Below are 25,482 nucleotides of genomic sequence, written 5' to 3' on the forward strand. Positions count from 1 at the left end.
AAAAGGTATTAGGTGCTAGTTAGCAGGCGTGCAGGGGCCTAGCACCTAGACGACGTCATTTTTTATTTTTCAAACATCTAGAGATTAATTGAGACGGTGAACTGCCTTTAAAACAGTGTAATTTACTATCTAAGCACGTATAATCAACTCGTCAACAAATTTATATATACTAAAACCCAAACACTCGGTTAATGTTCATTAACAGTAAAGTGGCAAAAATGTCCTTTGATTAAGCTTAGTTCCCTTTTTGTTTCCTCATTTGTGCAGTGAAAAGTCGGTTATGCCCTTTTTGTTTCCCCATCTGCAGCTGCAGTGTTTCTACAGTTAACTGAAGGTCAACAATTGGGTGAGCTCTGGATTTGTGCATGAATGATTGTTGCTATTTTTGTATTATTCATTTGTCTGTTGGTGTTTAAATTTTGGTGTTATTTTCTGAATTTTCGATTCCTTTTTTTAGAAGCTTTGTTATGCACTTGAGAAGAAGATGATGAGTGTTTTTAATTCATGATAAAGGGTAGTATGAGTTAGCTGGGTAATTTGTCAATATTTGAATTTTGGTTATATCTTCTTAATCTTTGATTCGTTTTTTTACAAATTTTGTTATGCATTTGAAAAGAATCAAGTGATTGGCTATGTATTTACAGCAAATGAAAAGAATCAAGTCTTTGTCTACAAATTGGTAACAGTCGATTTCTTTGAAGAGTAATGATGGAAATGATGATTATTTGTCCAAATCATGGAAGTTGAAACAACTCAGCAAATTATATCTCTATATTACATAGAGACACCAAACCAAATATATCTGATCCATCTTTTTACAACTTTTTTTTTTTCGTTTTTTTCGTTTTGTTGCCTACTATCATTTTCTACTCATGCCTTTTTTTTATCCAGCAATTACATAATTTCTCATTGCGTCTGCTTAAAAAATTGCAGAAAAAATATGGGGCCGATCAAATTAGTAAAAATCCTGAACAAAAAAAGATAATCCCAATTCACAGTTTTGACAATAGTTCAACTAAAATAATTTTTCTTCACTATTTCAATTGGAAAATCTATTCATTTTCCTTTCAGGTTGAACCAACAAGTCTCCAGGATACACATTTTGGCATCTGCTTAGAATTTGGGCAGAAAACCTAGACCAACCTCTCCCACAGTAAGTAAATTTCATTTCGTACATAACCAATCAAACTTTTTTTTTTATAATCGTAACACCATGATACAATGTGCTACTATTGTAATAGAACTTTTTACATGTTTTATAGACTTTTAAAACCCGCAGCAACGCGCGAGCTCTATTACTAGTGTAAATATTATTCATGCATGCATAAACGACGATTGTCGCTGACAGGATTCAGCATTAACCTTGGCACATAGGAAAGTTGATGTCTTGTCTTTGTCTGTCTTATTTTTTATTTTCTGTTAGTGTTTACCGTATAAGACAGTACACAGACACCGTTTTAGTTGTCACCTTCCATTTTTTTGGATAAGGATAAAAAGATATGTCGGCACAAGAAGATAATGGTTGGTATATGTTATCAACAAAGAAGACCATGTCATGTGTATAAATAGAAGAGAAACTATGAGGGCACTAGATGCAAAAGATGATGAACTTCACCAAGTTATGACTCGATTGGTATGTCGTATTATACTATAATAAATTAAACTCGATCATACACATACCACAATTTGAATGTTGAATGGTAGTTTGACTACGGTACAAAAGATTGTGCTGAGATGCGGTTGTTGTTTTGATATATATCAGATGACGGAATGGATCGAAGATCAAAATAAAAAACGCGTGAATCGAGTATCAAGGATACAATTTTACGAATTGGCTTATGACGTGCCTTTTTGAAGAGAATGGTGATGTGCATGAAACTTAAGTATTTTGCCATGGGTTAGGTTTTTAAGGAATCTACATATCTCATCACATATTTAGCTTTTCAATCTTCAAGGGTGGCGAATCAACCTATTGGGTAGATAACCGTTAAGACCTGTTTAATTTGGTATTACCTAATATAGATGTGAGATTAGTAGTAGTGATGATGGTATAAGGTGAAATCGAATTAAATGAGTCTTAAGAGTAAGTCCACCCCATCCAAATAGGTTGGCCCAAAATCCCCCAAAACAGCATAGTCCCCCAAAAACCCACTCCACCTCACCCAATAGGTTGGCCTTAAGTCCACCCCAGCTTCTAGGTCGGGCCAGAATGGATTGAGTGAGGAACTGGCTCATCTGACGTCAGCCCCAGGTTGAGTTTTTTTTGTGGCTGGCACGTGAGCGCGCGTTTCCGACAGCTCGTAAAAGGGGGCCCACGCTACAGGCACACTAACTAGACATCGAACTTGGGCCACGTGATGCGACGATGGTTGTTAGATTTTCAACGGCTAGTTTTCTGGACCATTGGATTTCCAATGGTCAAAAAACTTTGAATTTGAAATCTAACGGCTAGTGACATGGCAAAATCTGGACCATTCAATTTCCAGATCAACGGTCCAGGTTTTTCGGTCAAAAACATTAAAAACAATGTCAGAAATCTTATTGTTGACCACGTGTCCAATTTTGGGCTGTTGGATTTCAATCTTTTTGAAATCCAACGATCCAGATTAATTACTTAATAAAAATTGTTTAAAAATACAGAAAAAAATAAAACGAAAATTTTATTTTATTTTTTCTATAAATACCTAACCATCATCTTCTACCTTACACTACATTTCTATAAATACCTAATCATCATCTTCCACCTTCTACTTTCGAATAATAACACGTGGTGTGACAAGATTTGTTAAAAATCCTATATGAAATTAAAAATAAAATATTTTTTTATTATTTTGTAAAAAAAATAATAATATTTTAATACAAATTAACTAAACTCTTGCCAGCTCATTTTGTTTAGGTGTGGATATGCATTTGGCCAATTACTATTCATTGCAGTCAATTACTATTCATTTGGGTGAATTAAATGGACTTTGGGCCAACTTAGTTTTTAAGAGTGGAGTTGCTCTAATGATACCCGTATCAACCCAATGAGTTAATTTGTCACGTCTTTTACAGAGATTCCCTTAGTCTTATTTCTTAGGTTTTTTTACCAAAATGGTCCTTGAGATTTGCATAACGCATAACTTTGGTCCCTGAGATTTAAAATCAATAGAAGTGATCCCTGAGATTGCCCACCATTCATCATTTTGGTCATTTCATTTAAAAACTCCATTAATTTGAGGGTATTTTTGTCAAATCAAATTCTCCATGTGCTTTTTCACCCTTTTTCTCTCATTTCTCTAAAAAAAGAATACCCCTATTTGCTAATTTTGGCAGTGATATCAACTCTTCAACTATTATTAAAAACGATTTGGCATCAAACTCAAGTAAATCATCGCAAACGGTACTTGACTTTTTCCCTTTTGTTAATTTTTGGAAAAAAAAACTGTACAGTTTGCACACTTGAATATAATGAAATGAATGGTTCAAACTATGGTATATCCACATACAAGACTAAATTAATAGAATTAACAAAAAAGAGATACCATGTTCCATTACATGAAATTTTCAACATGATTAGCATTATAACTTGCAAAATATCCCAAAGCAAAATATGTTCAAATGTTCAATATCAAAAAACAATATCCCACATGTTTAACAGCAAGATCAAACTCTAAATGTTCAACTGCAAAATCAATATCCAACTGTAACTGTTCTAATGCAAAAAGAAGAAGAAAAGAAATGGTTGCAGCTTGTTTTCTTCCATTTGTGCAGTGATATACAAACTACAAACTCTCTCCATGCTCAAGGCTTCCAGGGCTTGCCTCTCTTTGTTGGTGATTTGTATCGTTTGTTGGTAGGATGTGATTGTGGTGGCACTACTTGGAAAGTGACACAAATGCAACCTTGTACCTGTTGAAAACCAAGTGATAATACCTTACAGTTAATAGTCACCCTGTAAAATCCAAATCGTACTCCTTTTATTACAATTTACACAAGTTATTGTTGGAAAAAAAAAAGTAAAAGAATAAACAATACAAAAACTAAAGGGCTACTGAATGTACCATTTGAACTTGTGGAGCGCGTTGTGAGTTGGATAATATCTCCCTCTTCCCATTCCTCTTCCTCTTCCTCTTCCCATGCCCCTGCCCCTCCCCACCTACAATATCAACCAATTTAATGGACTTCACTTTCATTATCAAAACCTACAATTTTTTTTTTCAAAACCTCGGTGTTGCTTTACAACTATGAATGTGAATGGAAAGCGCTCAATCAATAAGCTTACCAAAAGGAAGAAAAGGAGGCCAAAAGGTTTAGATGTCAATAACCAGAGGACCCTACTTCCTCATATATTTCCTACTCTTATTCAATGCCAAAACCTTTAAACTATTCCACACCACAAGACAGCAGTAAACATGCACGCCAACCTCTATATTTGGGAGCCTTCCCAGATCTGCCTAAAATGGTCTGCCATGTCGCAGTCAACTTCACTGCCTCGCAATTCACCAATTCGAAAGATTCCGTACCGATTTTTGATTTTCAGTCTTAGTTTTACACGAATCGAATCTCTGTCACCCAAGAAGTAAGATTATCTCCCCTCTATTTTTACCTCCCCTTTCCTCCCCTCCTATTTGAACGGTCATGGTTAAGCCACGTCAACATCTTACATTAATTTTTTATAGCAAGAGAAAGACAAAACAAGAAAATGTGAGAGGAGGGGATGGAAGAAGATGAAAAGAGGAAGGAAGAGAATCCTAGTCCGTCACCCAAACCCTCAATTTAGAAACCCTAGTCACTTTTTCCCTTCTCTGTCAACCAACAAGGACGAATTAACGAGAGACATGAGGACTTTGGTAGAAAAGATGAGAGAGATGAGAGAAAAAGGGTGAAAAAGGAAGGGGAGAATTTGATTTTACAAAAATATCTTCAACTTAACAAAGTTTTTTAACAAAAAGATCAAAATGATGGATGGTGGATAATCTTAGGGACCACTTCTATTGATTTTAAATCTCAGGGACCAAAGTTATGAGTTATGCAAATATCAAGAATAATTTTGACTAAAAAGCCTATTTCTTATACGACGTCCTTTAGGTTGTCGTAAAAACTTCATTACCTTTTGAATGGAAACTTTAACGAAAAACTCCTGATACTGTTCACTTTAACGAAAAACCATATTTTTATACTAAAAAATTAATTCTGATACTATTCATTTTACCTTTTATTTTTTCCTTATAAGTTTCAAGCTCATTTCCTTTTTAAATTACAGTTACCGTTCCTGCGAACTCCCCATCTTCTCGACCTTCACCCATCTTCTCGACCTTCACCCACTCCGGTACTGTTTATTTTAACGAAAAACCATATTTTTACACTAAAAAATTAATTCTGATACTATTCATTTTACCTTTTATTTTTTCCTTATAAGCTTCAAGCTCATTTCCTTTTTAAATTACAGTTACCGTTCCCGCGAACTCCCCATCTTCTCGACCTTCACCCACTCCGGTAATCCTGAGCTCCACTCTACAACCATGAGCAGAGCATGCCGTGAGGCGGAGCGGCGAGTCCTCCGCCTCCTCCATGGCCACAAAACCCGAACCCATCTCCGCCAGATCCACGCCCACCTCCTCCGCCATGGCCTTGGCCAAGTCAATCAAGTCCTCGCCCACTTCGTCTCCGTTTGTTGGTCACTCAACAAAATGAGCTACGCAAGTCGCATTTTCAATCAAACCCACAACCCCAACATCCTCTTCTTTAATTCCATGGTCAAAGGATTCTCACTCTGCAAACCCTTCGAACAATCCCTATACATCTTCTCTCTCATGAAATACCAGAGCATCCGCCCCGACGAGTACACTTACGCGCCGTTGCTCAAGTCATGCTCGAACATTTGCGATTACAGACTAGGCCAGTGCGTCCATGGACAGATTCTAAGAGTTGGGTTTGAATGGTTTAGTTCGATTAGGATTGGAGTTATTGAGCTTTATGTAACTTGTGGGAGAATGGGGGATGCTGAGAAGGTGTTTGATGCTTTGTCTCAGAGAGATATCATCGTTTGGAATTTGATGGTTCGTGGGTTTTGCAAGACAGGTGATGTCGATAAGGGATTGTGTTTGTTTAAGCAGATGGGTGAACGGAATGTTGTTTCTTGGAACTCGATGATTTCGTGCTTAGCGCATAGTGGGCGAGATAGTGAGGTTTTGGAACTTTTTCGTGGGATGCTTGATCAGAGTTTTGAACCAGATGAAGCGACTGTGGTTTCGGTTTTGCCTGCGTGTGCTCATTTGGGAGCTGTTGATGTTGGGAAATGGATACACTCTTATACGGATGCTAAAGGACTTCTGCAAGAAGTTGCATCTGTAGGGAATTCACTTATAAACTTTTATTGTAAATGTGGAGACTTGGATGCTGCTTGTAGTGTTTTCGACCAAATGCCTCGCAAAAACGTTGTTTCCTGGAACACACTGATTTCGGGATATGCTTTTAATGGGAAATGTGAACTTGGGATCGGCTTGTTCGAGGAGATGATAAGCAAGGGCGAGAGACCTAATGATGCAACATTTGTTGGGGTTTTAACATGTTGTGCTCATGCAGGCTTGGTGGAAAAGGGAAAGGATTTGTTTGCTTCAATGATTGAGACTCACCAAATTGAGCCGAAACTAGAGCATTATGGATGCATGGTTGATGTTCTCGGGCGAAGCGGACGGGTGAGGGAGGCTCATGACCTGATTAAGAGTATGCCTACGAAACCGAATGCTGCTTTATGGGGTGCACTACTAGGTGCTTGCTCTACTCACGGTGATGTAGAGCTCGCGCAACTCGCAGCTAAAGCGCTTATCAATCTCGAACCATGGAATTCGGGTAATTATGTGTTGCTGTCAAATATTTATGCAGAAGAAGGCAGGTGGGACGAAGTTGAGAAAGTTAGAGATTTGATGAGGGAAAACTGCATCATAAAAGCACCAGGGCAGAGTGCAATTGGGTAGTCATGAAATTTACGTTCGGTGAAGATGTAACCTTCATTTTTCGACTTCCGACTTCCATAAACAAAGATGTTTTTTCTTTTAATTCTCTAAGAGAGCTGACATTGTAGCCATGTTCCGACCTTATTGAAAACTATAGCGTTGGACATAGAAGTTACAGAAGAAATCTACACACGAAATCTACACGCTATGTAGATTACACAAACGGTTGTCAAAATTTACAGAGAGATAGCTGCCAAGGGAACAACTTTCTCCAACGCACGTTTTTACTGCTAATCCTCGTCTGCAAACCACACGGCATATTCTACAAAGGCGATCAAATTGATCTTAATCTTCTACAATGTTGATGGTAAACTTCGATAGCATCTCTGGAACACCTGATATTATCGGTCCATACGTCTGTGGAACACAGTAGACTAATTCAATCTCCCATCACACGTTCAAACGCTTACAAACATGTACGGACACAAATTTTAAGATTCATTTACCTCGTTGTTTTTGGCGATCTGGCACAAGGGAATAGCAAGCAGCTTTTGGTTTTTTGGCGCAATGAACCTCCGACAATCTGGTAACTGCACAACGTAGAGTTTTGTGCACTCCTACATAATGACATAAACATAAGAAATCATGCTTCTTGGCATCCAGACGACGCACCCTTGTTAGGAGGGGAAACACATTAACTGATGAGTCGATGACATAATATGATACTTCATGCCCAATATTATACATCAAGGGAATGCTACGATCAGTTGCACACCCAGGCGGGCAGATCCTAGCCGCAAAGCACAGCCAAATCAGCACCAGCGTGTTGCCAACTGATCCTAGCACCCCGCTATACACCAATTATTATGATCTTGACAGATTGGTTGCCACGTCGATTATTCAGTTAACTGTTAACTACCTCATGTTAGAGGGAGACCGAGCGCGTTACCTTTGGGCTTTCAACTCTACTTGGCAAGTCCCGGCAGAGCAATGATTCGAAGTCGTGCCTCCACCATGCCCCAAGACATTCCCCAACCTAAACATTGAAACAATTTACACCAACAATTTTTCAACTCGAATACCACCCGAAAACAAAACAACATATTTCCATGTTCCCTACCTCCCAAGGAATCCCATCACCATCAGCATTGATACATAGCTTCCTCGACAGCTTACGTTTCAATCCGTCGATCTCTGCGAGCTCAAACAGATTCCATTTTAGTAAAACCTCACAAGATTTTCAAGTCCTTATTTCGACGAAACTGATGAGTTAAATTCACCTGATTCGCCGGGTCTTAAGCGGCCCCCGGGCAGCTTAAAAATGCAGTTTCTTATTTGCAAGAGCAGCACATGAGGATGTTTGAACAACTCAACCTGAATCATGGTGAAGGCAATATCAAATTTACTCACATTTCGATATCGAAATCCCTCGCCCCCCGTAGTTTACATTAGATTAATTAGAATATTGCTCGAATAAAAATAAATAAATAATAAAAAATGTTGCTTGATAAGAACAAAGAACCAACCAGAATAACTGCTTCCACACAAGTCCTCAATCCATAAGCAGCATAACTATAGTTCAACAAGCACAAAACCCAAATTAATATTTCTTTTTTTTTTAAGCAAAAATTGATGAAAAGGAAGGAAACCCAATTGAAAATACACAAATAAATAAATAAATAAAAACCCAAGAAAAAAAATATAAGTACTTGGACTTTAATCTGTGAAGACGATCGGCCGGAGCTTCGACCTTGACAGGAATGGCTTCCTTGGAAGCGAAGTAGTAGCTGCTGAGAGGGTATATGTCCAGCGTACGGCTCTGATCATCGTTGTCACGATGATCAAGACCGTTGCTGTCTGACACGTGTAAGGAACCCCTTTCTTCCCCCATTTTTCAAGTGTCCCTCCTCTCTGGAATTCTTGTGAAGTGAAGCACTGATAGGAAGGGAAGAACTGAAATTTCAGGCGCAGGAGGAGAAATAAATAGGAAAGGAGAGAGAGGAGGAGAGAGAGAGAGAGAGAGAGGGGAAGGGTCGCCTGTGTACGGAGTTTGGGAACGAATTCTTGTGTCGTCTCTCGAACGTGGCGTTCCGGGGAGACCTGGATAATTGGCTATTTGGCTACTTCTCACCAGTGAGAGAAGAACAACTTCAAGAAGTGGGATATACCGCACCGTGTCGTTTCGTGTCCACTTTAACGATGTCACGTGGAAAAAATTCATTCACGTTTTTTATTTTACACGAGATGCTACAATAACAATATAATTGTGCCATATCGAAAAATCATGTCTTTGGTTTTTTTGGCACAAAACATCAGGGTAGCAATATGTTGTATATGTGTGTTATGTAGGAAGGTGGTAGGGGATTTTTCATGGGCTTGAATACGTTTTTGGTGTTTTTTTGTGGGTTCTTTGGGTCCAAATATACGAAGCTTGATTTGCTTGGTGACCCAATAAAATTCCACCAATAAATGTAAATTTCGTTTTTGCTTTTAGCCACAAACAATAATGTAAATTATGCCATTTCAATTTTCTTTGTGAAAAATGTTTGTACCATACTTGACTAATCCCGAAACTACTGAGCACCGATCAACGTTATACTGTCAATGACCTAGAAGAGTTTCCCTCCAACCAGGAGGCCAATCACAGTGCGACACGTGTCGACATCAGAAACCAATCATAGCGCGACACGTGTCGACATCAGAAGTCAATCATAACACGACACGTGTCAATGTTAGAATGAAACTAGAAACTCTCTTCTATAAATAGAGATCATCCTCTCACAATATTTCCGAATGTCATTTCTACTAAATCATTCATTAGTACTCACTAAAGGAGAGCTTGAACCTATGTACTTGTGTAAACCCTTCATAATTAATGAGAACTCCTCTACTCCGTAGACGTAGCCAATCTGAGTGAACCACGTACATCTTGTGTTTGCTTCCCAGTCCCTATCCATTTACATACTTATCCACACTAGTGACCGGAGCAATCTAGCGAAGGTCACAAACTTAACACTTTCTGTTGTACCAAAGTCCTCACTGATTTTGTGCATCAACAAAAAATGTAACTATTAAATTGGATGTAAAAATTGACAAGATTTAAATAATGTGGATGAAGGCATTTCTGATTTCAGATGGAGAAGTGCACATAATGATAATCGGTAAATACAAGATTTAAAAAAAAAAAAAAAGGATCAGCTCGTCTAGTCCACTTTCGTGAGGATCAAGAAGGTTCATAGAGACATTTCAATCTTCCACTGGTCACCCTCGTGTGATTCACCAACGTCAGGAATCGAACCTAAGACGCGTCTTGTAAAATACAGACTTGAAATTCGTTCCCAACCACTTGACCATCTCGTGGTAGTTAAGGCAAAGAAAAGATTTGATTTATGCCTCTACATTTAACAAGTTTATAGTTTGGTCCCTTGAGATTAGATATTTTCAATCAAATCACACCAACTTGCAAGTTCAATCAGTGATCATTGAAACTCAAAAATATGATGAATAGTTAACCTAATTAAGAAAAACTCAATATTCATCGATTCTTGCAAGCCAAGTAACTTGAAAAGATGTATAACCCCATATCCCCCTTGCTTTAGATGATGAAAATTAATTAATTAAGGAAATTTGCATATTGATCAGAAAATTAAAAGTTAATTAGCGGGTGAGAAGTTTAGAAGATAATGATTCATTTAACAACCAAAATATTATTGTTAGATTATTAATCATCCTTTAATTTGTTGAGCAAGCTAATCACCAAGCCAAACCAGATGGCTCTTCCTCTACTTCTTCCCATTGATTCAGGTTTACTGCTCTAGAATGTTCTTGTTCTATTTGGGAAGTTGTTGGAGTGTCATGCAACCATAATGTAATCTTGATTACAATTTGGGTCACAAAACAAGGGAAACCCACAATTAATTATCATGCGACTTGTTTTGGGTAGTAATCAAGGTTATAAAAAGTATTAGGCACTAGTCAGACATTGGACATGAGCTTAATGCTTAGGGGCCTAGGCAGGTTTTGTTTTTTAATTTAAATATATTAGTATAACAATAAAAACATATAAATAAGTGGCTACAATTGATTGAATAGGAAAAAATGAAATATGTATTCAAAGTTATGTTACAAGAAAACTATCTTCAAGCCTTTGCCTAAAAAGATTAAAAAAAGAAAAAAAAATTGAACCGCCTAGAGCCGTCTAGACCACCTAGGTAGCCACCTAATGCTACCTAAAAGGTTCACCGATTTTCTAAATGTCTAGACCCTAACCATAGCGCTCAATCTTTGCCTAACGCCTAGATCCCGCCTATAATGCTTTTCAAAATAGTATTAACTTATATGGTGGATCCCATATTGATGTGTTAATATGTTGTGAGCTTTTTAACCACGTTGATAATATGGATGCACTAATTCCATTTAGGTCAAAAAAATTAAAAATTTATATTAGAAAGCAATAAAATTATAAAAACAAGAAAAGTATAAAGTAGTAAATGTTGGTTGTATCATATTCTTGGAGCGTTATTCATATATGGACCAAAATATATGTCTTACCATCACAATTCACAAGAAATTATCATCCATTTATATAATCAACAGATATACAACTCATATTTGCGATGATAACCGTAAATTAGAAAATGTTTTTTGCATTACATTCTGGGGTATATTTCTAACTTATATATTGATCAGAAATATAAATCTCACCATCACATTTCACAAGAGATTACAGTCCATAGCATAGTGAATGAATAAATATATATATATATACACACACACACACAAAAATATGCATAAAGTATGCATTGCACACACATTTTTTAAAGTTGGTTAAGGTGCAATTTTATAAATTTTGTAAACAAAATGATATGAAAATTGACGATTGAATTATTACTTAAATGTTGATTAACGTGCTTATTTTTTATCGATGATGTATAATTTAATTTGTAAATTTAATCCATAAATTTAGTCTACCTAACATTATTCTTGTTGTAAATCGTTATTCCTAAACTTGGACTTCACTAAGCATCCAACCCGGCATTTTATATAAATTGAAATTTAAAAATTAAAGATAATATAGAATAGTAGAAAACACTCTTTTCTTGGTCGGATAAAAAAAAATTGTTTAAAAGCATAATTTCTTTCCGATTATTTTGCCGGCACAAGGCGGCGACAATTAATTTTAAACCGGAAAATTAAAAAAAAAAAAAGAAAAAAGAAATGGAAAACGACATGTCAACCGTGGGCGCTCTAAAGCCCTAAGTCCCCCACCCAATCAAATTGCGTAGTTTCGCAGAAAATTGAGAGTCAAATAATGGGCTTGGATGTCTTTTTAACTATTACCCAATCAAAATCGTTGATTCCTCTACCAACCATTCCTCAAATAATTTTAGCAACTACTACTACAACTAAAAAATATATATATTATTAATACAAACAAAAACCATTAAAATAAAAAATAAACTAAAAAATAGTTGAAAAAAATAAAAAAATATAAAAAAGAATATAAATAATGTATTTATAACTTGATAAGTATGTAAATTGTATTTTATAATTTTAAAAGACAATAGACAAAATGGAGGAGTCAATTTTTCTGCACTGTAGGTAGCCTTGCTTGACCTGTACGACAGTACAAGACCTACCTCTCTCTCTCTCAAATACGCAAAGAGCCCCTCTCAACTTTTGACCTGTGCAGGAGAAATTTCATTGGAATTTTGCTCCCCAGTTCCTGCAAATCATTGGGCAAGTTCCTCCTCCTCTTCCAGCTTTCTATCTGCACATTTTCTTTCAATTTTTATGATTGATTTGTTTGAACTGTTTTTCTCTTCTGGGTTTGTGGGGATTTGCATAAAGTTCAAAGCTTTTGCATACCTTGTTGTTAATACTTGATGGGTTTTCAATAATTTGTTTTGACATGGTTGTGTGTGCTTGAATTTTGGATTTCTGAAGTTACGAGCTGAATTGGGATGATTTGGAATATTTGTGGAAGGTTTTGCAGCACATGCATAGATAATTAGATGTAGTTAATAGTTAATGAAATTTTTTATGACACAACTCAAAAGAACTAAGGTTTTGTTGCCCCAAGTAGTTGTCCATCATAGTACCATGTAAAACCAGTGTTGTATTTCCACCTGAGCTGGAGAATAGCAAAATGTTGCTGGGTTCAGTTCCGGTTTAAGTGAATGATCCCGGAGTATACTTTAATTTTGTACTGAATGAATTTGCATGACCCGAGAAAGGTGATATGTGAATCTTCTTTAACCATAGTAAGGGGAGTGCTTGTTTAGCTACAATCAATTGCTTGTGTTCAGTTCTGGTTTAAGATAATGATCCCGATTCCCGTAGTATGCTTTAATTTGTAAGGAATGAATTTGCTTGCCATGAGAAAGGTGATTTCTGGATGATTTTTAACCATAGTAAGGGGGAGGGCTTGTTTAGCTACAAGTAGTTGCAAACTTTTGTTCAAGTTTTATGTTTGATATGCGAGCAAGTAAAGGTTTTCTCAAAGATTATGAACAAAAAAAAAATTCCTGGATAAATTGGATCTGAACTGAAATTCTAATTTTGTGGAGCAGGAATTTTAAGGTGTGGTAACAGAAGTCAGGATTTCGGCCCCTCATATTCTTCTGCAATTCTGCTGTAGGACTCATGGATCAAAGTACTCGAACATCTCTTGAATACTTGGGCTTAATCTTTTTTGTATATGATAAATTATGCCTATATATTCACTTGTTCAGAACTATAACGATTAAGTTAGCATGATCAGTCATGATTTTACTACTTCCTTACTCTGATACAAGATTTATTGGTGTTGCAGATGCTTCGGGAGAGGGTTTGAGAAACGACCTTGAGCTGGTGAGATCATCATCTGAAAAGCATCTTGAACTTTTGAGACCATCAGCTAGATTAAGTACAATATTTAAAGGTAGGATCTTGTTTGGACATTTTCTTTAGCAAATCCTGTTTGAGTTTCGCAACTTATAAGTGCTTTTACAATTATCCGTGACAAGTATCAATCTTCCTCGCATGGACTATGCAATGTGTTTGTTCTATCAAATTGTGTTTTTTTGTCATTCATGCACTGTTTCCATCCATGATAGTTTGTTGTTTAGATAGCTTTTTAACTTAGTACTTAAAATGGAATGCCTCTTGTCGTATCAACTTCCAGCACCAATCAGCTTGTTTAAGACCTGTTAGCGGGAGAATGTATCGGCATGCTAGAATTGATGATTGTTTTAATAGCCTCCCTGATTAAACATTGGGCTGGGATGCAGTAGTAATTTAAAAATGTCATGAATCTGATCCAGGATGTATATAATTTATATTTTCTGTCGATAAACAAGATCTTTATAGCAACTGGATCTTTTATATCAACTGTTTATCCAGACAAGTGAGAGGTCTTATGGTCATGGTAGGGCAAGCAACAGAAGCTGCGGATCCTGAAAAGGGAAAATATACCTTAATTAGAGACGCAGATGACTTTCCATCAGGGATGTATGAGAAACAGCTTCCCTGCTTTGGCTGCGGGATAGGATGGTTTTCGTGAGTATCTTTAATTCCTCTATCCCTCCTTAGTTTTCATTATTCCTTGTCTCATTCCTGTTTTTTGCACTGCAGTTTTCTTTTAGGCTTCGTCTTCCCAATAATGTGGTACTATGCCACAGTTCTCTATTTTGGAAATTTCTATCGGAAGGATCCTAGGGAGCGAGCAGGACTAGCCGCCTCTGCAATTGCTGTATCTCTCTCTCTCTCTCGATTACGTGTTTCCATTCTAGCATGTTTCTACAGTTTAAAGTTTACATCTTCAACCATGTATCAGAGAATTAATTGGCATAATTATCCAATTGTTGCAGGCACTAGTTTGTTCTGTCGTGCTGTTGATCATGGCATTGTTTCGGATGTTCTAGATTTGCTCAATCGGAAGCGCTAGCAACATCTTCACAAGCATGAAGAAATCATAGTGGGATTGGAAGGGACCGTAAGAACACAAATATTGATTTTTTTTATTCCGGTTGAAAGGGTGGTAAACGAAAAAAGGAAAGGACAGATGAAAAGAACCTGGACTGTTCCCAAACAATTCTTCAGACGTCTAGATTACAAGCTTTGGATGATGTTGAGCTATCGTTTTCGTATTTTCATATTTGTATGAACAAATGAGGCAAGACGATATGTGTAAACATTGTAATTATACAGAATTTTGAAATACAGGGCTGTGTGATCTTTAATCCTTGAACGCATTTCAGTTGCCCAACCAGAATATAATATCAGCTAATGTACGAGCTCTTTACGAGCTTTCCACCACCGTGGCTCACTAAAATGACAGAAAATTAATGAGCCTCGTAGCGTGGACTTGTAATTAAACGAGGCCCTGAGCCCTCATTACAACACTAAGCACAATGTTTTATCGAATTTGGATCAAAATCCAATCCGTTGACGTGTCTAGCCGTGCTTGCAAGCAGCTGCTGTGACTCAATCGTCATCAGTTATGAGTAAACCCGTCGGAATTGATTGCCGGTCAGTCCTATACCAAAATCATCGGCTTTGTAGACTGTAAGTGCTTCCATTTGTAAACCCGTCGGAATTACTATCGCCGGTTGCCTGAAAACATAGTACCAGTAATGCTTTTTCATGTTTTTATTTGATCATCTTCTTGTTATTTTTATGACCTTGTTCGTGAACATGAAGTTTTAGATTAAGCTTCTCTCCAAACACACAAAACAAATGAAGAATGTCTGATTCATAGAGAATTGAAGAATTAATGACAAGGATATTTCTTCTGAAAACTTTTTTAAACAGAAGAAATGACATGAGAAATGTAGATATAACCTAAGCTCATCCGTGTCCTAGATTTGTAACTCTGCATTCGAATTTGAATTCAAACGAGGGGATAAACCACGGCCTGAAAGGGCTTCAAAGGAGAGGAAACTAGCTGAAATCCCCCAGTCACACTCCAGTTCAAACAGACCGTACTTCAATCCTTGGCCGCCAAATGAACATACTTGTTCTCGACTCTAAATTTGGAACTTGAACTGATCTGGGACCAAAGAATCAGTATCGTAAAAAATAATGTAAACGGGTGAGTCTGATGGCCAATTGATACTACTAGTTTGCAGATAATGAATAAAAAGGAAGAAATAAACATTGGATAGGCCGCAAACCTTGTGCTCAAACATATTACTCAATTTGGTTTCGTCATCTGTTATTCCGGATTCTTCAAGAGCCTTCATCACAAGTTTTTTCAATTTCCTCATCTTCAGGACTCCATCATTCTGCACCATGCATATAAAAAGCCGATTGAGTTTATATCGAATAACTGGCAATGGCATAAAGCAAAATGCGTGATAAATAAAAGTGAATCTTTTCTTATGATAGTGTTCATTTCACTAATCTGTATATAAAGGAGAATATTACTATCTTCTTCTTTGTTTGAGGGTGGCCTGATGCATTGCACAATTTTAGGGTAAAGCAAGAAACGATTATTTAGATTTCATACCAATTTTAGGGTTGATGTAATCAACTTCTTCCACTTTATATTCGTAGTGAGTTCTCCCTCTTTCCCATTTGCTTCTGTCTTCCCACTCTGAACCACTTTGCCATTTCCTACTTCATACGATGTACTATCCTTAGTCTTCTTTGTTGATTCATCGTTCTTGGATGCGTCAAGCTTTCTCTTTTTATTTTTCAGTAAGGCATCATTCTCTGCTTCAGAAATTTTATGCTCAGGATTGACCCTAGAAGCATCATGCGACTTAGGTTCCTCTATTTGTTTATTCTCAAGAACTTCACCCTTTGGTGTGTCCTCGGGTGGAGGTTTTGTATCCGGAACAGATTCTTCCGGCTGCTTAGGTTGTTGCTTTGCAGCATGGATTGCTCGGGCTTTTGCCCTGTGCTTCTTTCCTTCAGCATGCAGCATCAGGGTCTGCTCACTGGTAGCTTTAGTATTGCAAAGACTGAAAGTACACAGATATATCCAGCAAACTATCAGATCACAATGTCAATTTACATCCTTTTCTTCTCCGACTCTTCCATGTTTCATGTCGACAACCGACAATGCATTTCCTCAAAAGTTCGAAACAAACTAATTCAGCAATTTGAAACCGTCACCTTCAAAGGGCAGCGATAGCACGAATGCATATAGAATTTAACAAAAAAACATAAAATGCATTATGCATCGCCATGGGAAATTCCCAAGTTCACGGCAATCATTTGATACGAAATCTAAATAAACATGCGAATAAAAGATTACCAACAAAATAAGATGAGATGAACATACCTGCAAAACCATGGAAATCGCTTAGTCAACCCGACAGTAATATCAAAATCGGGTTGCTGCTTTCCGTCCTTGTTGGGCTTGGCTCCCCCACCATTCAAAGGTTTCCCTTGTGCCCCCTTGGGACCGTATTTTTCCTGAAAACAAAAACAAAGGAATCAACTCTACATCCCGGTAAAATTATAATCCATAACAAGTTCAGCAAAGTAATATCACCCCCTTTTACCCAATTCATTAATTTTTCAAATCCAAACCCTTCAATTCAAAATATTTTCCAATCGAAACCGTTCGATTCATAATCCAAACAATGAACACTCACCGCCTCAGTCATACATTGTGTGTGACCCTGAACGGTTTCTCTCCCAAATGTCTCTCCGCAATCAATGCACGAAAACTGAAACATGAACAGCAACAACAGCGACAATATTAGCAACCCAATAAGTCAAAAGATCAAAACTTAATAAATGCCCAAATTTTCTCGGCAACCAAACAGCCTTGGGATTAGGAAAGTAGAGACCTTTCGTGCAGAGCAGCACTTGAAGTGACCCAGAACCTTGGGTTTCTTGAGGTTGTCCCCGCAATCCTCGCACTGAAACCACACCATCTCTCTCCGATGAAGCTGTATGCAACAAACCCAAGCTCAAATCCAGAAGAGACAGAAAGCTCTGCGAGACTACGACCACGCGACCGAAGGGGTGATCCAAGTTCCGGAGGGTTTAAGGCATTTGCAGGAGGATTTAGAATTAGGGTTTTGGGTTGGAAGTTTTCAATACCAAAACGACTGCGATCCGCTTCGTTTCATTTTACATGATTGGCGACATGTTTCGGCCCACATGTGAATGATAAGTGGAGGCCCAAACTTTGAACTATGTCTATCTCAATTTAAGCCCATTCTGCTGCATAATTTTTTGTACAACACTTTTTTTTTTATGGTAGTGCTATTCACACACGTCTTTTATCTTTTATATACCTTTGTTAATTAGGCCGAATAAGGAAGGTTTAGTTTTTTCTCCCATTCTACTCGCCTTTTTTTTGTTTATTGATTCTCTTCAATTTAATCGATCCAACGGCTAGAAATTGAGAGATGTTGGGTGTATAGATAGTACCACTCTTTTATTATTATTATCATAGCGATATTCTAAGCTAATTTAAACGACTGAGTAAAGAAACGAACACTCTGGTATATGTAACTTGGCTATGTCCATTCTTGCTTTAAATATATATAACACTTTGAGAAGTGCTGGGGGTAAGCGGAGATTCTTGATTATTGATATATGTAAATTAAAAAAAAAATGGTGCTAATTTTCAAGAAATCTTTTAGTAGAAATTAGCTCCCAACTCAACTCCAATTAGCTACTAACACATAGTAATTAGGAAAAAAAACTATAATTCATCCCTATTAAAATTAATGGTTATATTCTTGCATTAACTCTTTTTTTTTATTCTCCAAAAGTCCATTTTTTCAGGAGTGTTCTTTTTGATAATTTGGATATCAAATTGGGTCGCTTCATTCTTGTATCATAGTTTGTTTATTTATTTTTTTATTTTTTATTATTAAAAATACAACTTTCCATCCAAAGTGGGTTCCAAAATCCCAAAAAGTAGTGAAATTTTGGTTTTTAGCAATGATTTTGTTGAGCTTTTAAGTACTTAGCGCTCTCTTAAATATCAGCATGATAAAATATCCATCAATCACTACTATCAATTTGTATTATTTTTCTTCAAAAAGATATATTTTGTTATATTAGATATTAGATTAGTCACTGACAGAGTTCGAATCCACGCCGTCAATCAATTTGTATTAGCATGAAGTTTATCTTGCGTTAAATTTGGAGAGAAGCAAGAAATTAGGTATTGCAAAATGGCTCTCATATTTTCATTTATCTTGACTGTCTTTTAATTTATTCAATTTAGAAACTACGAAAATATCATATGAAAAAGGAGAGATCGAGATCGGTAATCACTTACTTTTGCTAATTAAGTAAAAACTCAAGACTTTAAAACAATGGAGATCTCCCCAATATTCACGTGAAGAAAAATATAAAGAAAAAGTTCGAAAAAAGAAAAGGGTGTCCCTAAACGCTAGCTAATAGCCATAGCCCTCCCTTTGGGGAGATTTGGACGACAATTGGTCGTGGTGGCCATGGCAGCTGTCCCTTTCTGCTGTTTAAAAAAGTTGCTTGCAAGCCATGGGAGCTGTGACCTCTCTATCTAAGGACATGCGTGGGACATGGGATAAGCCAAGAGCACTAGGATTCGAATTATAGCTTTTTTCCCACAGCACAGCTTCTGCTTATTACTTATGCAGGAAAACTTTCTGCAACCAACATAGTTATGCGTGGGACATGGAAAGCCATAATTAGAAGACAGTCTGCAATCAACATAGTTAGAGAAAATTATGCAGGAAAACTGGTCACGTTAAAAGCCGTATTACCAATAATGGATTGTTAAGGAAAAGTAAAAAGGGAGAGATTAGTGAGAGATTCCTTTGGTGCCTTTTCGTTTGTCTATCTTATGCAATCAGAAATTCAAGTCACGTGATGAAAGCTAAACACGGAAAAATATACGTCACAACACACTTGCATGTCTTTATTCTCATCATGGACATAGCTTTACATAAACCCTAAAACCGACTAGAAAACAGCATATTCTCCAGAATTAAGTGTCCTTTCTCTGAAAAAGGAAAAATTATTCTTTTGACAGATTGTCCCCCAAGAGGCATAGTCTTGGTAGTTTCATGGTAAAAGGGTATAATTTCAATTATTGCAACCACGCTCCCATCATTCAAACAAAGAGAGAAGAGAAGAAGAAAATTGGTTGACTCGTACGTACACGTCCTCTACTGATCTGTCTCCACCTGCAACTTGCTTGCCTTAGAAATACTTCAAATTAATATTGTTATCTTTCTTTCTTTTTTAAATCAGTTTTAATTTATTTTGATTTTGATTTTGAGGAATTGGCATATCAGAATATTAATTTGGATAAGAGATTGTCGGCAACGAAACTCAAACCTAAGTTTTGGTCTGGCGTAGAAAATGATTCTTACCAACTCAACGTTGCCATTTGTCGGTAGACTACTAGTTGTTAGCAAACAACTATTGTTGAGTGATACACACTACCATACAATTATAAAAACTAGTTAAGTTATGTGTATGCATTAAGCGTGATTAAGTTTTGTATTAGTCCGAATGTTTCAATCTAACACACCCTCATGATTCACATTTATAGTTTTGTTTCTATTTGATTATACATCTTCATATCAATCTTATCTCTATTATTTAACCACACGAGCACGTATCTTGGTCATAAAAGATAATATTTTTGTAATACATCATGTCTACATAAGAAAATCTACATGATTAATAGTTCAGATCAATGCATGTAACACGTCGATTCTTAGTCAAAATAACGTCCTATCACTGACCAAATTTAATACCAATAGAAGATATTTGGGTAAATTACATTTTACCCCCTCATGTTTTGGGTTGATTTCAATTCCTTACAACATCTTTAAAACATTTCACTTTCATACCTCACCTACTATTTTATTTCAATATAGTACATTCGTTACATTTTCCATCCATTGATCCATCAAAAGCTGACGTAGCTGCTAAATTTATGTCACGTGGAAAATTTTATTTTTATTTTTATTCATTTAAAATATTACTATTTATTAAAATTATAAAAAAAAAAAAAGCAAACCTATCTTCTTCCCGAGCCCTTCCCATTCCCTGCAACCCTAACACCCTATCCCCCCACCCCTACCTCCTTCCCCGCAACCCCCCAACCAAAACCCACTCGTCTCCTACCTCATCACCCCCACCCCCTTTCTCCTTTATCTCATATGCAATCTCACCCACCCTTCTTTCGTCTACAACTTGCACCCACCATCCCTCAGGATTTTAATCTCATCGCTGCCCTGGTCCATCACGTCACATATCTAGACGACGGTGGTAGACCCTCCGACCCATTTACCCGACTCCGAGTTGATCAATTTAGCAAGCCTCAGCGATTCCTTGGTCTTTTCCAAGTCTACTTGGAAATCGTCGATTGGGACCAAACGATCTTACGGGGGGTAATAGGCAAGGATTTAAATATCGGTAATATCGGAAATATCGGTAGTCCGAAAACACGGAAATATCGATGGAAATATCGGGATAATATCGATATCGATAAAAATTACATGGAAACCACGGAAATTGTAAGAAAAACTTGGAAATTTTTATTGAAACTTTGCAGGATGTTTATTTAGTCAATTATCTATTAGTTTATCACAAAAAATTGGAAGGAAATGCATTGCATGATGGATTTAACATTATCAAGTTGATTATATAGCGAGCTGACAAACATTGTGAGTGTAGAAAATATGTAGAAAATTGTCTGAAATTGTAAAAAGTGATTGAACAATTAGTCAGGTGAGTCAGATCACACAGGCACACACACACACAGACATGCCATCACACACGCACACAACACACGCACACAGATCTCACACGCATACGTCTCTCTCTCTCTCATTCTCAATCCTTCTCTCTTTTTCTCTGAGGCGCCTGAGCTCTCTTCTCCCCCTTCTCTATTCTCCCACACACACACAGATCTCCCACTCTCTCAGACATGCCATCACACACGCACACAGATCTCACACACATACGTCTCTCTCTCTCTCGAATTCTCGATCCTTCTTTCTTCTTCTCTAAGGCCTGAGCTCTTTTCTCCCCCTTCTCTATTCTCCCACACACACACAGATCTCCCACTCTCTCGATCCTTCTCCTACACACACACACAGAGACCCAAGGTCTATCGATCATTCTCCCACTCTCTCGATCGTTCTGCTCCTCAGTCCGACAATCTCGAATCCCTCTTCCTTTTCAGAAACCAGCTTTCTGGGTGTCGCCACCGTTGATCATGGCTCTGGCGAAGTCGGAGTTGGCTCAGTCGTCTGTGGCGGTGCGCCGCTGAGCAAGGAGTTGGCTCAGTCATCTGGTTCGTCTTCGACTCGAAGAAAACAAGTTTTCAGGTGAGATTCCATTGAAACCCTAAACTCTAAACCGACATCACATATGTTGAATCGTTGATTACCTCTTGCATCCGTGAAATTTGAAGTTTATATGTGAAATTGAAGTTAAAAATCGTGTTTTTGCAAGGTTTTTGGGACGAAATCGGCTCGGGAATAGGCACACCATCTTCGGCGTTCTTCTCCGACGTTCGGCTCGGAGTCTGATTGCACCGTTCAAAAAAATATCGCGATATTTCCAAAATATTGCGATATTTTGACGAAAACCATTCGGATACCTATTTAAATATCCATTGCGCAAAAAACCGATAATATCGGCATTTTCTTCCATGGTAATAGGTTTGCAGTGGTGGGCGCAAGGGCATGAGATCATCGGAGCTGTGGCAGGCAGGGAGGGCATTCTGGTGCTTTTGAGGGGAGGCGGGAAATGAATGATTGGGGGTTTGGGGTAAGAAGAAGAGGCTTCTGCTGACGAAGAAGAGGCTTCTGCTGACGGAGAAGTCGACGAAGGTATCAATGAAAAAGTAGAGGAGATTGGGATTATGGGTTGTGTTTGGTTGCTGAGAAAATGATAGGTTTTTTTTTTTTTTTTTTTTACCTTTTCTTTAATTACTTATTTTTAAATGCATAAATTTTTTTTTTTTGCCACGTAGTATAAATTTGGCAGTCACGTCAACACAAATGTGGATTTCATATTTGCCACGTCATCACTTAACGGTTTACTTAACAGATTTTCTAACGGATGTATGAAATTGAAATAAAATAGTAGGTGAGGGATGAAAGTGAATGTTATAAAAATGTTGTAAGGAATTGAAATCGACCACAAACCTGAAAGGGTAAAATGTAATTTACCCAAGATATTTAGTGCAAGTAACTCAAGAGAGTAAAGTAATGAGTTGTGCGCTTGAGAGGTTCTTAGCTATCTTAGTTTCAAATAAGAGCCAAGTAATGAGTTGGACGTTTAAAAGATTCTTAATTATCTTCAATTGCCTACTTTTTGTATCTCTTTCATCAAATATCATGTTTGATGTAACTCAATGGTTTTTTGTTAAAAAGAAATTAAGGAACGTGCATTATTAATTTCATTTTCAAACGGCATAGTAGTATCTCTGTTAGCAAAAACCCCAACTCATCAAAAGCAATGCAATGCAAGTAAACAAAGCCTAAAGACCCACCAAAATCACCACCCCCCCACCTACTTGTCCCAACTCACCATCACCACCACCACCTCCTCCACCGCCTCCTCCTCCTCCTCCATGCCTCCCCGCCGCTCACCGTCGCCGCTTCTAAGTTCACCGTTGCTCATCATCCTGTTCCCCATTATCGTCTCCATCATCCTCTTCTACGCCATCCCTCAATTCCTCTCCTTCACCTCTCAACTACTCCGCCCCACCATTTCCGTCAAGAAAAGTTGGGACTCCCTCAACGTGTTTCTCGTCATTTTCGCAATCCTATGCGGCGTCTTCGCCAAGCTAAACGACGACGCATCATCCTCTGAAGAAGATCGCATTCCCGACACTAATTTTCCGCACCCCTTGGACAACATTCGTACAAACAGAGCCAACATATCGGAATCGGAATCGGAATCAGCTGCATCCCTACTTCCGCAACAATGGTTTGGATATTCAAATAGCAGGACGCCTGAATCCGGCGGCGACCGGTTGAGGAGGAGCAGCAGCTCCTACCCGGATCTGAGGCCACTCGGGCAGGACTCGGTGTGGGAAACTCGGGATCACAACAAGTCGCAGTTTCCCTTTTTCGACGACTTCGAAATCGGCGATTACCATCGTGTCCCGCCAGTTTCACACCAACGGCGACCCAAGGAGTACTCTGATGTAATTAAGGAGATTCCGGTGGATACTTTTTTGCTTCACTCTTCTCCTCCGCTGCCATCCAAGCCTTCGACGCCACCACCTCCGCCTCGTAATCAGAAACCGAGGAGGACGTATCAGACTGTTGGACGGAGAGATCAAAAGACAGAGAAAGCAGTTAATAAAAATGTTATTAATGAGGCTGAGGAGTTGGAGAAAGTTCGAACTCCGCCACCGACGCCGCCGCCTCCGCCGCCACGTCCGGCCGCGCCGCCGTCACCAATTCGGATTAGATCAGACCCGAAGCGTAGAAAGAGCAATGTGAAGAAGGAGATAGCGATGGTTTGGGCTTCGGTTCTGTCTAACCAGAAAAAGAGGAAGAAGCAGCACAAGGTCACGGGTACCAGAAACTTTTACGAAACCGCTGCTTCTCCGCCTGAACACGAACAAGAAGACCGAGAAGGGGAATATTTTTTCACAAGACAGCCACCATCCCCACCTCCTCCACCGCCCCCTCCGCCGCCGCCACATTCTGTGTTTCACAATATATTCAAAAAGGGAATGAGCAAAACTAAGAAAGTTCACTCCGTCTTGACGCCTCCGACTCCGCCACCACCGCCACCGCGGCCGGCATTGCTAAAACACAAGAGTTGGAATACTAGTTTCCCGCTGGCACCACCAACTCCGCCTAAACAACCGCCTCCGGCTACTTCCCGGCCGCGACACTCCGCCTCCAGTGGCCGGCCCCCGTTGCCAACAAAGGCGAACAGTTATTTACACGATGGGAATGTGAATAGCGGCTGCCGGAGTCCGTTAATTCCTGCGGCGCCTCCACCACCTCCACCGTTTAAAATGCCAGAGCTGAAGTTTTTTGTGCGCGGGGATTTTGTTAAGATACAGAGCGCGCAGAGCTCGCGCTGTGGATCTCCTGAACTGGAGGACGTTGACGACGTTGATGCATCTCCACGTAAGGAAGAAGACATGAAGTCAAAGTCAGAAGTACAGAGTAAAGTCAACGCGATGGACGGCGGCGGCGGATCCTCCGTGTTCTGCCCTAGCCCAGATGTTAATACGAAAGCTGATAACTTCATTGCTAGGCTGAAAGATGAGTGGAGGCTTGAGAAGATGAACTCAATGAGGCAGAAAAAGAAGATGCCCTAATCTGCATGCACTGGTTTTTTACTTACCATTTTCTACTTTTACATTCACCTTCAATCTTAACACTTTGATATAGAATTATGGTACGTTCTGGCAAAGAAAAGATGGAAGGCATTAGGGCTCTGATTGTGGTTTTTTTTAATCTTTTGGAGCACCGCTAAAATTCTCGCATACAATCAGTGATATATGTGACGAGAGATATAAGAAGAGGGGAAATATATTCCCGGTTATATTGAAGATCTATCGGAGGTTTACGTGACTAGAGATATAGGAATCGGCAGGATTATATTTCCA

At 38.3% G+C, this 25,482-nt stretch overlaps 5 protein-coding genes and 1 non-coding gene across 7 annotated transcripts; 4 read left to right on the top strand and 2 right to left on the bottom strand.

Annotated features, from left to right (window-relative positions):
* Window positions 1-708: 708 nt before the first annotated feature.
* On the top strand, window positions 709-811 carry LOC114823812 (small nucleolar RNA Z103). Its single transcript, XR_003771759.1, has one exon. It is a non-coding gene; the product is annotated as a small nucleolar RNA Z103 (small nucleolar RNA).
* A 4,622-nt stretch (window positions 812-5,433) lies between these two features.
* Window positions 5,434-7,041, top strand: LOC103450731 (pentatricopeptide repeat-containing protein At1g09190). Its single transcript, XM_008390107.4, has one exon. It carries the CDS (start codon window positions 5,505-5,507, stop codon window positions 6,957-6,959), a length of 1,455 nt encoding a protein of 484 aa, XP_008388329.2. The 5' UTR covers window positions 5,434-5,504; the 3' UTR covers window positions 6,960-7,041.
* On the bottom strand, window positions 7,012-9,104 carry LOC103418197 (pre-mRNA cleavage factor Im 25 kDa subunit 1-like). Its single transcript, XM_029088791.2, has 7 exons — window positions 8,648-9,104; window positions 8,465-8,510; window positions 8,219-8,312; window positions 8,059-8,132; window positions 7,888-7,974; window positions 7,445-7,555; window positions 7,012-7,355 (listed from the first exon to the last, which is right to left on the bottom strand). Exons 1-7 carry the CDS (start codon window positions 8,827-8,829, stop codon window positions 7,284-7,286), a joined length of 666 nt encoding a protein of 221 aa, XP_028944624.1. The 5' UTR covers window positions 8,830-9,104; the 3' UTR covers window positions 7,012-7,283.
* Window positions 9,105-12,481: 3,377 nt separating this feature from the next.
* LOC103450740 (uncharacterized) lies at window positions 12,482-15,160 on the top strand. Of its 2 annotated transcripts, none has more exons than XM_017323444.3 (6): window positions 12,482-12,677; window positions 13,511-13,593; window positions 13,753-13,860; window positions 14,351-14,477; window positions 14,553-14,670; window positions 14,789-15,160. In XM_017323444.3, exons 2-6 carry the CDS (start codon window positions 13,584-13,586, stop codon window positions 14,840-14,842), a joined length of 417 nt encoding a protein of 138 aa, XP_017178933.2. In that variant the 5' UTR covers window positions 12,482-12,677; window positions 13,511-13,583; the 3' UTR covers window positions 14,843-15,160. The 2 variants fall into 2 exon arrangements, 1 of the variants encoding a protein (XP_017178933.2); XR_011576589.1 differs by having other exon boundaries at window positions 12,513-12,677; window positions 14,322-14,477.
* Window positions 15,161-15,657: 497 nt separating this feature from the next.
* LOC103450755 (UBP1-associated proteins 1C-like) lies at window positions 15,658-17,991 on the bottom strand. Its single transcript, XM_008390137.4, has 6 exons — window positions 17,723-17,991; window positions 17,525-17,599; window positions 17,209-17,342; window positions 16,429-16,885; window positions 16,094-16,204; window positions 15,658-15,969 (listed from the first exon to the last, which is right to left on the bottom strand). The coding sequence occupies exons 1-6, from the start codon at window positions 17,807-17,809 to the stop codon at window positions 15,907-15,909; spliced, it is 927 nt and encodes a 308-aa protein (XP_008388359.2). The 5' UTR covers window positions 17,810-17,991; the 3' UTR covers window positions 15,658-15,906.
* Window positions 17,992-23,475: 5,484 nt separating this feature from the next.
* On the top strand, window positions 23,476-25,191 carry LOC103450766 (uncharacterized). Its single transcript, XM_008390146.3, has one exon. The coding sequence runs from the start codon at window positions 23,476-23,478 to the stop codon at window positions 25,189-25,191; it is 1,716 nt and encodes a 571-aa protein (XP_008388368.2).
* Window positions 25,192-25,482: the final 291 nt, after the last annotated feature.

This window comes from Malus domestica, chromosome 02 (assembly GCF_042453785.1).
Source record: "Malus domestica chromosome 02, GDT2T_hap1".
NCBI classification, from domain to species: Eukaryota; Viridiplantae; Streptophyta; class Magnoliopsida; order Rosales; family Rosaceae; genus Malus; species Malus domestica.

Coding starts and splice junctions, on each gene's coding strand:
- LOC103450731 (XM_008390107.4), top strand. CDS start 5,505: ATGAGCAGAGCATGCCGTGAGGCGGAGCGGCGAGTCCTCCGCCTCCTC.
- LOC103450740 (XM_017323444.3), top strand. Junction 13,861..14,350: donor ATTAAGTACAATATTTAAAG/GTAGGATCTTGT, acceptor TGGTCATGGTAG/GGCAAGCAACAGAAGCTGCG. Junction 14,671..14,788: donor TAGCCGCCTCTGCAATTGCT/GTATCTCTCTCT, acceptor CAATTGTTGCAG/GCACTAGTTTGTTCTGTCGT.
- LOC103418197 (XM_029088791.2), bottom strand. CDS start 8,829: ATGGGGGAAGAAAGGGGTTCCTTACACGTGTCAGACAGCAACGGTCTT. Junction 8,511..8,647: donor CTTCACAGATTAAAGTCCAA/GTACTTATATTT, acceptor GTTGAACTATAG/TTATGCTGCTTATGGATTGA. Junction 7,556..7,887: donor GTAGAGTTGAAAGCCCAAAG/GTAACGCGCTCG, acceptor GTCATTATGTAG/GAGTGCACAAAACTCTACGT.
- LOC103450755 (XM_008390137.4), bottom strand. CDS start 17,809: ATGGTGTGGTTTCAGTGCGAGGATTGCGGGGACAACCTCAAGAAACCC. Junction 16,886..17,208: donor CGATTTCCATGGTTTTGCAG/GTATGTTCATCT, acceptor GTGTACTTTCAG/TCTTTGCAATACTAAAGCTA. Junction 15,970..16,093: donor GTAATATGTTTGAGCACAAG/GTTTGCGGCCTA, acceptor CTTTGGTCCCAG/ATCAGTTCAAGTTCCAAATT.
- LOC103450766 (XM_008390146.3), top strand. CDS start 23,476: ATGCCTCCCCGCCGCTCACCGTCGCCGCTTCTAAGTTCACCGTTGCTC.